Source organism: Eutrigla gurnardus (assembly GCF_963514095.1).
Source record: "Eutrigla gurnardus genome assembly, chromosome: 10".
Classification (NCBI taxonomy): Eukaryota; Metazoa; Chordata; class Actinopteri; order Perciformes; family Triglidae; genus Eutrigla; species Eutrigla gurnardus.
In genome coordinates, this window is record NC_139924.1 from 11,389,265 (window position 1) to 11,406,453 (window position 17,189).

General features: G+C 41.2%; 1 protein-coding gene across 1 annotated transcript in view; it reads right to left on the reverse strand.

Annotated features, from left to right (window-relative positions):
- LOC311019992 (seizure protein 6 homolog) overlaps positions 1 to 17,189 on the reverse strand; it is a 171,751-nt gene that overhangs the window by 52,274 nt on the left and 102,288 nt on the right. The window contains exon 4 of the mRNA XM_084019692.1: positions 7,234 to 7,423. Within this exon, the coding sequence (XP_083875818.1) occupies positions 7,234 to 7,423 (190 nt within the window). The remainder of the gene's footprint in view (positions 1 to 7,233; positions 7,424 to 17,189) is intronic.

Here is a 17,189-nt window from a genome sequence, read left to right on the forward strand (position 1 = left end):
TCAAGGAGGAGCTGCCATCATACCACTGGTGGCTTTAAAGAAAAATATGTTCTCCTCATATGCTTCTTTTTCAACAGCACTCCAGACATTTTGTGCATCGTCCTAATTCCGCTGCGATCCACTGGGAGAGCCACCTGAGAGTTGACAACAACAACGGCAGAGGAAAACAAAGAGAAGGATGGAGAAGACTGCTGTGAGGAGGAAGATTCCACTGGGGCCGCGCCCCTCTTTTCTCCATTCTCAAGAGGCCATCAACGATGATATATAGCCGGCCTGGAATGAGAGGATGAAGGCACAGAAACGTCCGGATCATACATAAAGTCGGCGCCCACGGATGATGATCTGATTGAAAAGAACGGGGGAAGAAACAAATTGCTGGCAGAGTGTTGTCTAATCTGTGTTGCTGTGGAAATGTGGCTCTTCTTTATTCCCCCACTCCCTGGGAGTCAATGAGCCATGGACATACAGTAGCACCCCCCACCCTCCACCCCTGCAATCAATTTATGTTTTATTGCCGCAGCCTCTCGGCTCAGCGGCGGTGGCCTGTGGCTGTAGTACCTGGACATGTTGTTATAGTGAGATCACCCAGACGTTTCTCTTTCAATTAGCCTAACATGGTACAGAGGAGAAGACCTCCCACCCGGAGGTAAATCACCCAGCAGCACCTCCAGCTCTCGTCCTCTCATGGCGACACGTGGGGTTTGAAATGACAGGAAGTCATGTGATTTGTCTTACTGCAGCCAGCCATTGGGGATTCTGCAACTGAGCCCTGTCCAGCCACTCTGATATGTTTAGTTTAACTGTAAACGGTTAATTATTAACATCTCTACTGTAAATTCTCCTACACTATGTGTGTAAATAGCAATTTTTTTCTGAAATTCTACATCACCTGACTTTTGCATAAAGTCAAGTAACAGCCACCTACACCAGTCTCAATGAGTTAGATTGATGGTGCTATGAAAACCAAGTATCCATCAAAAAAGGTTTATTGACGGAACATTTCTGAGCGACAGAGAGCTGTTGAATTTTCTTACATATGTCTGTAAAAAGTGGGATACAGCAAAGGAAATGAAACATACATTTGTACAAATAGCTACTGGAAGTTATTAATAGTTTCTGATTGGGAGGAAATTGTCTCTGTGGGAGAGGGGAGGAAGAAAGAGAGAGCTTTTGGTCCCTCAATCATCAACATTTCATGAATACTATATTAAAATGAACGCCACTTCAACACAGCAGGAGAGAGAAGCAAATTAAAAGCTGCTCAAAGTCCCTGTACAGGAGCTGCAGTCATTATTATTATTAGTAGTAGTATTATACAAATGTTGAATGGTTTTATGCATTTGCAAAGGCACAAAACTTCTAATACAATTATTGAAAGCACTAACTCAATTCTATTCACCTGCTAAACCATAAGCACATTGTCTGCTTTACACTAAGAAGGAAATTAAACACACTTTTTGTTTATAACTCCACACGGTTATCTGCATTAGACACATCATTGAAAGTTCAAAGCCTGTGTGTGTTTCTTGTTAAATACTGCCATCAAAAACCACACTCAATTATCACTCACCTGCACCCAGAATGCACCTGTGAAAACACCCGTAGCCAATTAGATCACAAGAGTTTGAACACTATAAATAGCATTCAACAATAAACAACTACTCAACTACTTAGTTTACAGTGAAATAAGTATATTAAAAAATAAATGAGCTTTCATAATTCCAGAAAGTGATTTCCACAACCGATATTTAAAATTTTGTAAATAACTATGGTTTTCTAGTTGCTTATATACCTTTCCAGACACACCGTTGTTACATTACCTGCAGATCAATTATAGCTGTGCTCATTTGTATCAGTGCTATAACTTATTAATTGCTAAATAAATAAAAAAACATGTTATTTCTATGATATGGTGCTTCCTGTGATGGCATACATCAACATGCTAGCGTCTCACTGGTTCCCCCAACAAAAAGTCAAGGGGATTTTGCCATTACATTTTGGATGATTGCAGAAAATGAACTCTGATGCTACAAATTACGGTTATGGTTTTTGAAGTAGTAATGAACTAACATTATATACAAACTATGCCACTGTGATAACTTAATGTTTATCGCAGACATTTCCCCAACAACCAGAACCAGTCTCTTAGAAAATGTTCCTCCTTCAGTTCACTGTCCTGTCGATGTTTTATATCTGCTGCACAATGAAATTTCCTTTTGCTAACAAAGACAAATGGTCTATTAGTTGTCTTGCATTCTGCATGGACTGATGAAAAATACATACACCTCCGCCGGTGTCTGAATATCAATAACTGAACTGACAGGTGGGGGATTCATTTACGCCTCGCTCATCAGAGCTCATTGCGAATAATTCAGTGTGACAGGCTAATACAGGAGAGGACACTGTGGGTGGGAAATATATCCTTTAGGCATGAGATTCAGTTTCACGCAATGTCATAACCTCTGTGGGCTTGGTCTGTATGGAGGGATGTTTTACTGTACAGTCAACTCTGGACTCCGATTGAGCTTAACTAAACCCAAAACCATGCACTTGTCTCAGCTGCAACCCAATGTAGGCCTATATGAATATAATGTACGTAGCACACTTTAACATACAAACAAAATCTCAGGGTGCTTCACATAGAGGGTTAAAACAGCTGTAGTACAACATTTAATCTACATTTACACAAAATAATCAAGCAATCATAAGGGTTGAAATATGATGAATTAAACCACACATTTCAAGACCCAAGAAACCATAGACAACATTAGAGGATGTGTTAGTGGTATTGAAGATCAATTCTGGTCAAAATCTGCTGTATTTGGTAGTGACGAACCCATAGAGGATATACAACACATTTGTTTGCCAAATTGCTGGATTATCATTCATTGGTATCTTTTTTTAAGCAAAGGAAACACTAATGCCCAGAAGCTGACGGGAGGTCAGGGTTTTAAAGCAGGACTTTGGTTGTGAGACTTGTTGTCCAGAGTCAGAGTCCCGCATGTGCCTCGGTTTAGACAACTATAGCCTACAGAGTCTACAGAGCTTTTTAAAGTCTTAAAAGTCATTCTTTTGGTTTTCTGACCTGCTAATTCTGCTCTCATTATCACTGTTTCCAGCAGCAGACAGCTGTGACAAAGCTCTGATAAATCCACTGACACAGTTAGAGAACCAGCTGGTCAAGAAAGTGGAACATTCCACTAATTAGATTTTGTCTCAGGAGTTGGTGGAGACCAAACCAGAGATAAAAGGAGAGGAATATTGGGCTCTAGGTGGACACAAACATAACTCCAGATGAATGATAACATTGCTCTGTGTCTGCTTTATGTGTGAATAGACAACACACACACACACACACACACACACACACACACACACACACACACACACACACACACACACACACACACACACACACACACACACACACACATTTCAGCTTTGAGGCAAGACACTTCCAAACATCCAAAATACACATTTAACCATAATCAACTGAGGAACTTTCAGGGTGATATCTATTAGTTTTTTATTTTAACACTATACTCCTGTAGCGTCTTCAAAATAAATTATATTTTACAATCTATTTCTTTAAAGGCAGTTTTCTCTGAATTTCCAGTTCCATTTCTATCTATATTTTGAAGGGGTTTACAAAGGGATGTGTTCATATATCTATCAAATCCTTAGTTATATACTATTTTATTACTAAAAACATGGTGCTAATAGATTTTTTTTATTGCTGTTGAGAGCATTTTCTGATTGACCCAGTTATACAAAGAGATATTCCCATATACCCGGTTTATGCCATGTTATGATTTCTGTTCTTGAAATGTATGCAACTTAGCAGAAGATCATTTGCATATTTAAAGATGATATTTTCAGAAAAAAACATTATCTTAATGTCATCAACTGGAAGTGTCATGGTGCTATCTATTGGTCAATTAACAGCTCGGTCAAGATGAAGTCATGTGAAATCTCCACCTGTGAGAGCATGAATGTGCTAATTGAAAGTAAAGGTGCCCAAAGCTATTTTTGTGTCCCCTAATGCATTCTAATGCCCCTAACCCTAACCCCCCCCCCATAATTAGGTAATGGAAAAATCCCATTGCAATTACATCTTCATAATAACCAAAAGAATATTAGATACATGCCAATTTTAAAATAATTTGTCAGCATGTCAATGGTTTATAATTATGCAAATATGAGCCGGCCAATCCGCCGTTCCAACGAGCTCCATCTCCAAGCACCGCTGTGATGCAACATGTGGAAGCCTACTGTGTTTTCCATCAAGTGATTAGATGAAGCATACAGCTCTTAAATTCACGTTTCAACATCTACAGTTGTTTTGCATTCTAATCAGGGTTGTCTGTGTTTTCCAAAAGGAGATATTGCCATTTAAATATAAATTGAAGCAGGTACTTTAAATATCAGTATGTTTGACCATTCTGCAAAGTAGAGTTGTATTGTTATCAGGGTGGACAATCCTCTGAGGAAAGCTTTTATACATTCATACGATGTTATAGTCAGTTAGATAAATTCATGAGGTCAGCTGTGTTAGACATCCAGGGTTAATATAAAACACTGCAGTTCTCTACGGAGCTCTTTAGTATTCCTCAGCTCACAGTTTAGATTCAGGCTCTCATCAACCAAATTTCAAGCAGGCAGCTGTATTCAGTGACAAAGCTCGAAAAAAGCAACCGCTCACTAGCAGCTCAGCAGCAAAGCAGCAGACGGACACAGCTGGAGACCAGGAGGAGCATGAAGCAGCGGAATCAGGAGTTGTGGAGAAGCAGAGTGTGGGACGGTGACCATGGGGCTTACATTCAGCAGGTGGGTGGGAGTAGAATAAGAAGTGAATGCTAATAATGCTCTGTGTCTACTGGCAACTATTTGCTTACAATGTCTCTATGACAACTCTCAGGCTGGTGATGACTCAAAAACAAGCATTAATGTCATGAAACGCCCAAAATATGATACAGTTTGCAGGTAAATGTGGGATTAGCCATGGACAGACACAGAGGTGCACATTCACTCAGGGACGCACGCACACGACCGATCTCATGATTTTTGCTCCTCCTCAGTTATAGAGGTGATCGGTGCATTTGCTCATATAGTCAAATGGAGTTGTTGTTGGCACAGAGGACTGGGAGAGTACAGTGTGTCCGTTGAGCTGTCTCTTTGTGCACAAGCAAGACCCTCAACAGAAAGCTGCCAATTTAGCCACAAATCCATAAATAGCTAGCAGTCTAACGGCAGTTCCTGAAATAGTCAATCTAAATGTACAATTTAAATGTAGTGATTTGTGTAAATGAACACATATTTTCCATTTTCTTTTCATGTTGCTTGGTGCGACTATCAAACAAAAGTATCGTTGTCCCTGTATGACATTATGGGCCCTAGTTTCGTAGACCAGGCGCAGTCAGCTCTCAGCGCACCTGCGCCACGCCGACGGGGTGTGTCCGCCTGGAATTTGCAAGTTTCGTGCACCGCACAGGCTCGCGCAGGCGAGGCTTTTTGCCACGAAACTTCCGCTATGCCAAGCTGAATCTGTGACGCCTCCCCCTGCTGCACCGCCCCACCCATCTTGGCACAGGCGATCCACCAAACTGCCAAACTGACCGTGCGCAACGCTGCGCGGGTCGAAACTTGCATTACGCCGGCTCCGCCACCCTCCGCCGCCCTGCGCTGCGCCACGAAACTAGGGCCCTATGTGTCCAAATAAAAGTTTCAGCAACAAAACCACTTAGTTTAGTAAAAGCATCATAGTTGGGTTTGAAATAATTACGTTCAGTTAGGTTCAGGCAGAAAAATTAATGCTTAACAATACTTAAGGACACGTGGTCTTGAAGACCGGCCTTGGTTAAAAGTGTTTGTTTGACCTATTCACCTCCCCATCCCTCATGACCTGCTCCAAGACTGGGCTGAAATAGCAATGTGCTAGGTGCAGGCGTTGCTTTCTTTGAAGGGGAATTGGAGATGATATGGATCGGCTCAATTCATTTAATGAGCCAAAACACAGGTATGATTAATAAGAGACAGTACAACCACTTTTCCCCTTGTGCCTTACAGTGCACCTGGATTACTCCAGAAGTGGAGTCGGACGTGCCCTAAATGCACCATGCACTTTAGAGCAGGCATCATAGGTTGTTTGAAGAGGACCCATAGTCTTTAATCCATCTTGTGTCCAATGGATTTAGAATCGATTGTTTGATTTCTTCTTCATTGGTTGCTCAACATCGCTCTCTGGCAATGATTATACAATGTCAAGATGTAAACTGCAGCTCACATTAGAAACCATAAAACAATGGTCAAGTTACGCTCCTGCAGCAGTAAATACGCCGATATTAACATTTTGACATGGGCCGGGAATCACATGGAAAAAATATCTTCCCTGGGTCACATGTTGCGTATTGCCTCACACATTGAATCATACAATGTGTTATGCCGCCTGTCTTCATTTCGGCTGTATGGCAGCTTCTTAACGATGTGGGGAGAACCTCCAGAAGGATGCTGGACGCACGTCAATCATGACATATTGCAAACCGATGGAGTGTGAACATGCTATGAGCATGTTCGACCACAAACACAATGACAGATACCCACGGTGCCCGTCTGTCATTCTCCTCCACTGCTGGCCTCCACTTTCCTTTCTCTGCTTGGGAACAATAAGTTGAAACAGCAACTCGATGTGATGAATCCTATCTCAGCCAGCCATGCGCTGCTTCCTTGGCCAAGCCTTCATTGTTAGCCTATCATGTTCATGCTGCTGTTTCGCGTCCTTCATCAGCCCTGTGCCTGTGCATTTTCAGTACAATACTTTATTTTCCGGTCTGTCCTTAGTGAGAGGGCCGATGTCTGATTCCTCAGCAGGGGAGAACATTTCTTTCCCCCATTTTGTTTCCATGCTCAATGTTGCTTTAGAGCATTGCACATTTCAGCACATTATCCTTTTTTTTGTTTGCTGTGTTCTTTTCTTTCTTTTTCTTTTTTTTTCACATATATACATTTATGAAACTATAATGAAAGCTGTGGCTGGAAAATAGTTTAGTTTTCAAAATTTCCAATGTACATACAGATAAGAAAGTCAGATTATTTGCAGAGGTCATTTTGTCAAAGTAAATGTCAAAGGAGCAAAAGAGCATTTAAGCATTTTAATTTCATGTTGGTGTTTTTCTAAAAAAATCTACTTGTATCTATTTCAACAGCATGTTGGTGTGTTCTGTTTAAGAAACGTACCTTGGTATCTGAGCAGCACTGAGCTGACCTGAGACCTCCGGCTGTGGAAGCGGATCGCGATCTGATTGCTGTGGCTTCGTACAACCAAGCCCCTCATCAGGATGGACTCGTTGGCCAGCATGGTGTTCTCCCGGTGGCCCACATCTTCAAACGCCACCTTGTCTCCCTCGGATAGATTCACATTCATCACCTGACAGAACACAGAGCAAGGCCAAGGAGTAAGACCATTAATTCATCATAAAAACAACAACAACATCAAACGATCCAGATTGAGAGATTCAGAGTCTCTCAGGACCTGAAGCAGGAGAACAACATTGACCCTGTTATCAAAAAGAGGGCCAGCTGCATCGGATCCCAGCTGACGATGCTCAAACTGCTGATGAGCCCGTCCTGCACAGTGATCAGGAGGGCCGGGTTTAAAATGTCGTTGTGGTTCATCATGTTTGTTGCCGCAATCTGCATGTATTCAGTGCCTTCAGATGGCATCTTATTACACAGTCAGGTCCTGAACCTGGACTGACCTCCAAGATGCACTCTGCCAGAGAGAGACCAGACAGCACAGCACAGTGGGGGAATTTCCATGAGTTCATCAAGCTCAGGGAAGAACGATGAGGTACAAAACATTTACTTTGGCCAAATTCACCTGAGAAAAACTGTAACTTTAGACCATAGTTTGGCAGACTATGGCAACAGTTTGTCAAACAATTAAACATTAAACACCAAAGATGGCGAAGGAAACCTAAAAAATTTGACCATATCCATGTGCAATTAGTGAGTGGGGAGAATACGCTGTATACATGCATGTATTTGGTGGAGAAACCCAGTGTATAATGTTACAATTATGAGCACATAGGACACACTCACATGCCGGGAAAAATGAGCTTAAAACACACTCAAGGCAAACAAAGCAAGGAAAAGCTCTGATAACAACACACACAGAGGGAGAGTGACTTCATTCTCTGCTCAAGTAGACATCACTACTATATCTTTGATTAGACAACAGTTGTTTACTGATATATTGATACTCTGAATGTTGAATACAGCTCCTTTAAGCAGTGACCGAATTGGTGAATTTCAGCCGACCATTTACGTACAAACATGGAAGGGATTCTGTAGAACTTTAGTCCACTGTTGGAGTATTGATTCTCACAACCGAACATGCAACAGTCAGACATTTTGATACTGGTAGTTTTAATTCAATGTTTGAAGCTTGATAACTTCATGATACCTGGATGTATACAACAAGTGCATGTAGTCATGGTGACGTCACCCATTGGTTTTGAAGCCTCGAGTTCAGCAGTTTGGCCATTGCCTTTATCTTGGGATATTTACAACCAGTGAAGGAAGTGACCAAATTTGGACTGTGGAGGAACGACGGGTGGATCTGACGAACACAAGCGGCAGAGTGGCACCTCGAGCAGCAACGTTACTGGATCTGGATCCATCTGGATTCTGGTGTGAAGCTATTCAAGTTATTTTCATAATTCAAGGTCAACTTTACAGCAGTGTTGAAGTCGTCTTAGTAGCTAATTGTATTGGTAGCGTGGTAGTGAACTGATAATAAACCTCTGTTATTTGCACCTTCAGTGCACACAATCGCACTGATGAAACGCAAACTGCGGCTCCAGGCTTCTATGTCTGTTTGATCAGAGTGTTTGTTTGGAACAGAACGCATTAGAAAATCTGGCGCCAAGCCTGTTCTTGGTGTGTAAATCACAGTCTGGATGTGAAAAGAAAGAAAAAGTTGATGTGGGTTTTGGTTCTCACGGAATATGTGGGACAAAGGATTTTGTCACCTGATAAAATTATGATGGAGCAAACTCCATCTGCTGAGGAAGACCGTTGAATGACTCTTTCAAAGTAGCAACAACTCACTGATGTACTTTATATCCCTGTCTTTAGCAAATTGTCAAACTTTTTTTATCAGGCAGACTTCTGTGGTGATCAGTTAGTAGTTCATACAAGAGAGTTTCATCTCCAGATATGTTTTAGCTCAGATATGTTTTAGCTCCAGATATGTTTCAGCTCGATACAAGCCTTTCTACAATGATTCCTTGAACCTTGCACATGTGTCTATTGTACACAATGTGTGTCGTGTTTTCTAAGAAGTTCTGTTGTAGAATTGCAACATGCAAAGCAGAAAATGCGTTTGTGCCTCTATTTGAGTTGACTTTGTACTGAGATTTTTATTTTATACTATTTTCAAGGTAAAGAATGCTTGAGTTTTTTCTACCTTACATTCTTCACACTCTTTTATTTTCTTTGCACTATGGTAGCCTAGTATATTCCCTCCTATTTGTACATAGTAGTTATGTTTATGTCAGGGCACTCTGAATTGCCCTGCTGTTGAAAGGTGCTATACAAATAAAATTGCCTTGCCTTGCCTTGGTGTATCTTTGTCGTAGCTGTATGTCTGTGTTTATCTTTTTGCACATTTGTTCTAGGCAGTAAACTGAGAAAGATACTTGGCCAAAAACTGTATAAATGTTGGTCTTCTCTGCAGAGTCCCTCAGTGAAACAGACTCAGAGTGACAATATCAAAGAGTGATGCTGTTTACTAACCGTATACTGGTCAGCATCTCTCTCCCTGCCACAGGCATACCGATGTAAATCATATGTTAATGTTCAAATTTACATAATGTTTATCTGCAGTCACGGGCCATTCACATCAAAATTGCACCCAACTCGCGAACACTTTACAACAGCAGTGCCCCGCGTTATTTTTGGATAATTTCAAAAATGGGGTAGAGGCTTTATCCGTTCAGAGTGGCCGCCATTATTGTTGCCACGCCATGCACAGTCATCAGCCAGCGAGAGAGAGCAAAGCACAGAGAGTTTTCCTGTTTAAGATCAGATAATAAAATGCTCCAATTATATAAAGAGGACTCCGGGGCCCAGCGGTGCCAGCCTTCATGGATTAATTTGACATCTGAAGCTATTTGCGCTAACAATTTGTGAAGAAGTGGTTATTACTTGCACAGTTCAAGGTCTTGTTTGCACTTAAACGTGCATGGATTTCCTTGTGGAAAAACAGATAATAGTTGGCACTCTGGTGAAGTGAGGAATGTTGACCTCGGGAGTTCACCTTGACTTATGTGCTTCGGTCAAAAACTGCGACAAGCACAGTGCAGCAAGTCACAAACATTAACCACATATTAGCATGCATTGCATAAAAAGGCGTTGGAGCGCTGCTTCGCATAATACTTGGGCTCAAATCAAAAGCAAGAAATATGGAAAAAGCCAAAAGGACATTGTAGAGCTCAGCGATTACACGGCAGAAAGGCCTGATAATTGTCAGCTTGTCTCCGTCGCTGACAGCCCGTCTGGTGAGACGTGTCGCTTTTATCAGCTTTTATCACAGCAGGTATATCTCTATTCAGGCGTTACTAGGAAGGGAGAGTCCTGTCTTCATGTGGCCCTCCATAGATCATATCAGCCGCCTCCTATCTCACCGAGCCGGGGGGATGAATCTGCAGCTCTCCTGAGAAAAGCTGCCTAGGGAGCCTGTATTGATGTGTCTCCGCTGACGGAACACAAGTGTCACTGAACAGTATGTTCACATCACATGAAGATCCAAACCACACCTCAGGCTATTAAGGGTGAGACAACAGTGTGAATAGAGCGGCTCAGCCCTGCCCTTTTCGGTATTCCCCATTGGACCTGATTTTTAAAAGAAATATGTACTTGATAGAAGACTTTGGGAGAAGGCAGCAGGCTACTAGCCAACTCCTCCAACCTGACATGCAACAACTAGATATTCTGATGCTGGTAGCAGTCTCCCCCGTTTGTGGACTACGGTCTTTAAGCTTTGAGTTCAAGAGTTTAAAGCTTGATAACTTGCTGTTACTTGGACTGTATACAATAAGTGGATGTAAGGTTGATAATGTTTTTATTATCCCACCAGGGGGAAATAGTTTTGCAGTCAGGGTTCACATACAAATACAATGCAATATGAAGACGGTGACATCAAAACAAAGAAAACACAGATCAGTTCATGGAACAACAAGGACTGAAATTCATACCAGTACAAGAATGACAATGTCCAACTGTACAATGTACGAGATGCTGAGAATTGCTAGTACAAGCTAAGACAAAAAAGCTGGTGTGAAAATGCAGCTGGAGTGCTATCTGCTCTTAAGTATATCAATAGCCTTGAGGATGCAGGAGACACAGAGCCTCTTGGTCCTATAGACAGAAGCCCAGAAAACATCGACCTGAGTGCAGAGCGGATGGTCTGAGCAATCCAACATGGCATTAGTCCTCCCATGGACCTGCTTATTGTAAATGTCCTAAAGCTTAGCCTGACTCCCTCCTGAGATTTTCATGACCAACTAAACAAGGCTTCCAAGTCTGTTCTTATTCAACACATTTGGGTTTCCAAAGCAGGCATTTATACGAAAGGTTAAAACAGATTCAATAAAACATTGATTAAAAAAGAGTCATCATCTCAGAAGAGAAAGTGTTAATTTTCCTTAAAAAATTAAGCCTTTGCTTTTTGAGGTAGCATCAACATGGGATTTGGAACAGTTTGTTGTCCAGTAGAATACCCAAAATTTTAAAAATTGCCACCGTGTTATAAAGTTTTCCTTTTCTTTTCAGTTTTAAAATGATTCCATGGCTGTTATCACCTGTTCCGGCTTATGTAATACACTTCATGTAGAGTCTATTATTCAATTACAGTGAACTTGTTTCAACTGAAACTTTACTTGCAGCCCACGTCTAGTGGGAGTCTATCCAGCCTGAACGCAACATGAATGACTCATACTGTACGAGCTCAGCGGCCTCTGCAGCATGCTGGTGTCTAACAAGTCATAATGTGCTGTTAATGAACTCATGGACACAGCATCAGGATAATAGTGTGCCGAACAAAGGGCATCACCAAGTAATCACATTATGCCTTCAGCTCAGGGATAATAAAACACTTGAGAGAACATTGGGAGACGTAATCCAATTTGCCTTGGCACCAGTCCAGCTGCTGTATAACTGTACCTCACAAACATAATCACGAGGGGCGAACCCACGTCTGGAAAGAGTTATTACTCATGACAACATGATGGATCATAATACATTTTCAAATCTGAATCGTTGGTTGCCGTAAATGCAACTTGAGACATGTCAACAAGTAAAATCTATTGAAAGTGACAGCGGTGGTTGTGGACGCCTGCTTTTTGTTGCGCTGCAGTTTAGCCGAGGTCACAGCGTGAACAGTGAACTGATTGTGGTTGACATGTCTGTCTACACTAAAGAGTCCTCAACTAAAATAGTCAATTCCGCTTTCTCCAGTCCATTAGCTTCACCTACTAAAAAAGCAGTAGCAACAAAAAGCTGTGAAACTCCCACGCAGGCTGTTAATTTGCTGCTTTGTAGCTGTGAAACAGTTTATTCTCCAGAAGAAGAAGAAGAAGAAGAAGGAGCATAAAACAACCATGTCAGCAGCTCTGTGAGGCTGTAATTAAGCACAACGGTGCTCCACCTTACTGGTGATGGCAGCATGCTAACATTGAGCATAAATGCTAAGGTCCAACATGCTAACATTGCTAATTAGCAAAAAAACAAGTCCAGCTGAGGCTGATGGAAATGTACTTATGCAAACATTTGGTTATAAATAAAAGTATTCAGTGGACCACCTGAAATTACAGGAATGCACGGCTGTTTTTGTTTGGTTTTGTCGTGTTCTTCTTGTGTAGCAAATGGGCTACAACTGCTGCACCCCTGTGTTGCACAATAAATAATCCTTGATTAAATGCTTAAATTTGCTTCAGGTTTTCCTGAAACTAACCCTCTTGTGGTCGTGCAAATAATGATAGTCGAATATTTGAAGACTTTACAACATTAAATTGTCTAACTTTGACAAAGTGGTCCATAGTTTATATCCCATCTCTTACTGACAGTCATTTTGTCAATATGACAGTATCTGCTTTTATAATTGATGGAGCAAAACAAAAAGCGATCTAACGTAGATAAATGTGACTGAACATACATTCAACAACAACAAAACTGTACACTTCATAATTCAAGGTAAACTTTCCAGCAAAGTGTAAACTAATCTTAGGAGCTCATTGCATTGGTAGTGTGCGATGGTAGCAAGGCAGCGGTAGAAACGTCATGGTAGCATTTTTCTCTAAATTAACTTTAATTGTGAAATGAACATCATGCTGTATTGAATGAAGAAGACTTGAAACTAGATATTAAGACCATAAAATCATGTTTACAATGTTTAATGAAATAATAAATCAAGAGAGAAGTAGTGTCATTTTCTCATAGACGTCCATGCAATCTTTTTGATCACCAGAGGAGCCCCCTGATGGCCAGTAGAGAGAATGTTGGTTTAAGGCACTTCAGCATGGCTTCCCTTCGTCTGCCAGACGTTGTGTATTATGTATAGGACTTGTGAAATTAAGTTGTATTAGCTGTTTTAAAATATATATGCCCTCAATCAGTTTACATTGCTGATCAAAAAATAGCAAAATTCACCATCTCTCTGTCTCTATCAGTTGTTCAATATCCTCTTGACTGAACTGAAGACTTCCCATATGGCTGCCACAGGGTGTTACACTACCTAAAAGCTCTCTACTGAAATATATCCCTCTTCTTTCCACCATGTAACGAACATATTTACATACTGAATGACTAAATCCTCCTTAAAAAAACACTCTTATCTCATGCGGCGATGCCGCAGAGAATAGAGAACGCTGTGTGCTGTGGTGTAAAGAGAAAAGCCTCTCCGACATCCCTTTACTTTATAAAAGCAACAAATGACGGCTGAATAATTCAACTGACACTCCCTCATTAAATATAAGCCGACAACTTTGGGGGACAGCATGGAGGATGAGAGCAAAACAGGGACAGATGGAACCCTGGGATATAGTGTTGACTAATGGATCAAAGTGGGGAGATAGGTTTGCACGCGTGTGTGTGTCGAGAGATGAGTGAAAACAAACACAGCGACACAAAGATGAAGACAGAGAGAAAAGAGGGGGGAGAGCCAGTGTAATGCAGAACCGTGTTGAACGTTGTCGTCGTTATTTCTCTATTATAGATTCTCCTGTTCCCCTCTGAGACTCTCCGTTGATCTTATGTTGCGTGACTCAGATAGAAAGCAGGCACAGTGAAAGAGGACTATACCTCTAATTGCTCACCTCCTTTGTCCCTTTAACCATAATTACAGCTCTATGAACTGCTGAACCTGTCTCTTAAATGCATCACGCTGTGCTATATATATTCAAGTAATATCATCCCTCTCATATATATATATATATATATATATATATATATATACAGTATATAGACCACGTGTGTCCCTATACGGAGATGTATGTGTCTGCTAATTAATGGCAGTAATTAAGAGGGAGGTGAATAAACGATGGCGCTGAGGGAACATCTGTTTCAGCAGGAAAACTGGGCCACGGTGGAGGGAGAACAGGCATAGGCTGCCAATGAAGATGATAATGAAAATGCTGTTTGTTTCTCCTCACTTACTGTCTAAACTGCCTCAGGAGCTCAGCCAAGATGATATTAATGGGTCGAGTTTTGCTTTTAACATCGAGCTGAAGCAGCATTGAAAGAGTATCTATCTTCCGTATGGTGACGTATTTCCTAGTGGAACACAATAGGCAGCCAGGCGTCGACCTTCTGTGCAAAGCCGAAGCTTTAAATCGATTGATGGGTGTAATAATATTATCAGTTGAAAGTGTTTGGTTCTAGCTGATGTACGAATGTGTCATCTTTTGATTTCCATATAAAAATATACAAATAAATGTATTTATTTATACATTTCCATCTTCTGTTGTTGAATAAGAACATATTATGAGCTGAGATGTGATCTGAAGGGTTAAAGATGCATTTTTCATTTCAGCTTAAATTAATTAATTGAGTTTTTTTTTTTCATCTCATCAGATAGAGATGAATATCTCCATCTTTTCTTAATAAAAAAAAGGATATTGATATTCAAAATCCCATGTGAAGAGCCAGACCAATAATACATGTTCCCACTAACAAGTGATCTATTTGTATCACACCCTGGTTCATCTTCTTCCTCTGGGCCAAAGAGCTCCATTAAAAGAACATCAGTGAGTCACATGGTTGCGCTCAGTCCCACATAATCTGGAACTACAGCATCGAGCTGTGAAACCATGTATTTGTGAGATTAACATCTTCAGTAGGAACCAATGGAATTTGAGCTGAGGAGGGAAGTCAGAAAGTGTTGAGAGACAATGTATCAACAGTTTAAATGATATCTTAAAAAAAAGTGATTTATCAATACAATCACCACTCCTGAATGATTATGTGACCTTTATAAAGACCTGTTAAAGTCACAGTCGGCAACACTATGCTCCGATAGAACAACATAAATCATCCGGTTTTAGAAAGAAAGAAAAAACGCGCCTCTACGTGCACCTAGAGCTTGTTGTTTGTTTTGCAAAAATCCACTGCGCCCGTATCATCCTGTCCACTCAGCGCAGTTCACAGTTCGTGCACACGCCCATAGACGGATTACCGCATGGGCAAAGTGGGCGTGTGCCCAGGGCCCCAGAGCCAATAGGGGCCCTTGGCCTTCAGAGTTGTTGTTTTTTTTTTTTTTTGGTACAATTTAAAAAATATATTGGAATGGCTGTGGTTTTTGGTTTTGTGTGGTCGTAGCTGTGGTGGCTCTTTACTGATGTTCATTCATGTTGCCTTTATTACTTTCACGATTTGTTTTAGGTGGTTATATTTTAATAAAGGTGTGTTTTACTCCATAATACTACCATGGCTGGCTATTTGAGCTTGCTGTCTCTCCCATAATATGTATATTGTCCTGTACATGGCAGGTGCCAAACAAAACAGACCTAAAATGACAGTAATTTTGTGGTTGTTGTGGTGTTGCGGTGTTGTTATGTGCGTAATGGGAAGAGCGCCTTTGCGCGCGTACTATTTGCGTGTGTAGGCAGGGGCCCGTGGCGAGTTTGTGTCCAGGGCCCGTGGTCATGATAATCCGTCTATGCACACGCCCCATCCTACCTCCCCCCTCACGCATGTTAACATATCACAGGCACACGCCTCAAGCTAGGCATACGCTAAATGAAGTTAGCAGTTGCTATCTATGAGTAAGTTAGCCAGCCTACCTCTGTGTAACGTGTACTCCATGCCGTTTATCGATGAGAGAAGACACGGGGGCTTTCACAGAATCTGGGCGTTGGAAACATTAAAAATTTGACTGAGTCAACTCGATCTGCCGATTTCAGCTTTAAGTATAAAAATGCTGCATTCAAGTTAATGAGGAAGTAACACATAAATCAACTTTATGTGTATAGCACATTTAAAAATAACAGTTGTACCAAAGGGACAAGTCAGCTGCTACGAAGGTAAGAACTAGCCAGTTTTATTCCAGGTTTTAGTGCACAGTGTAGTTTGTTAATGGAGTAGTTGTGCATATGAAACGTTAATGCATCATCAAATCAAATTAAGCTTTATTTATATAGCACATTTAAAAAAAACAGGAGGGGGACTTTTTCCTTTTTCCTCACCACAAACCAGAGACCGAATCACAATGCTGGTTGTTAAATCTACGACCGACCAGACCGCGTGGTTCGCGTCACTGAGTTGGTTTTCCGATCTCGCCCTAAAAACAGCACTACTTCTCATTACACTGATTCGAAACATATATGATGTTTAATATCAGACATTCAAATGGACCATTTCCACGTCCACCCTCCGGTAAAAAGGCCCTCGATCAACTAGCAAGTGGCTTACATTAGTGGACTGTACGATTCCTATCAATAATGGATCAACTCTACTGTTGCATATTAAGTGCAACGGAATTCTTTCATCATTTTCCCCAAGAGTGATTGATGCAATAGATTGCACAAATGTTCCCATTTTTTAAAAAGTGGAAATCTTCTCCGGGCCTCGTGTGAGACACGCCAGTGTTTCAGTAAAAAGATCTCTGCAGTAGTCCGCCTTAATGACCAGACAGA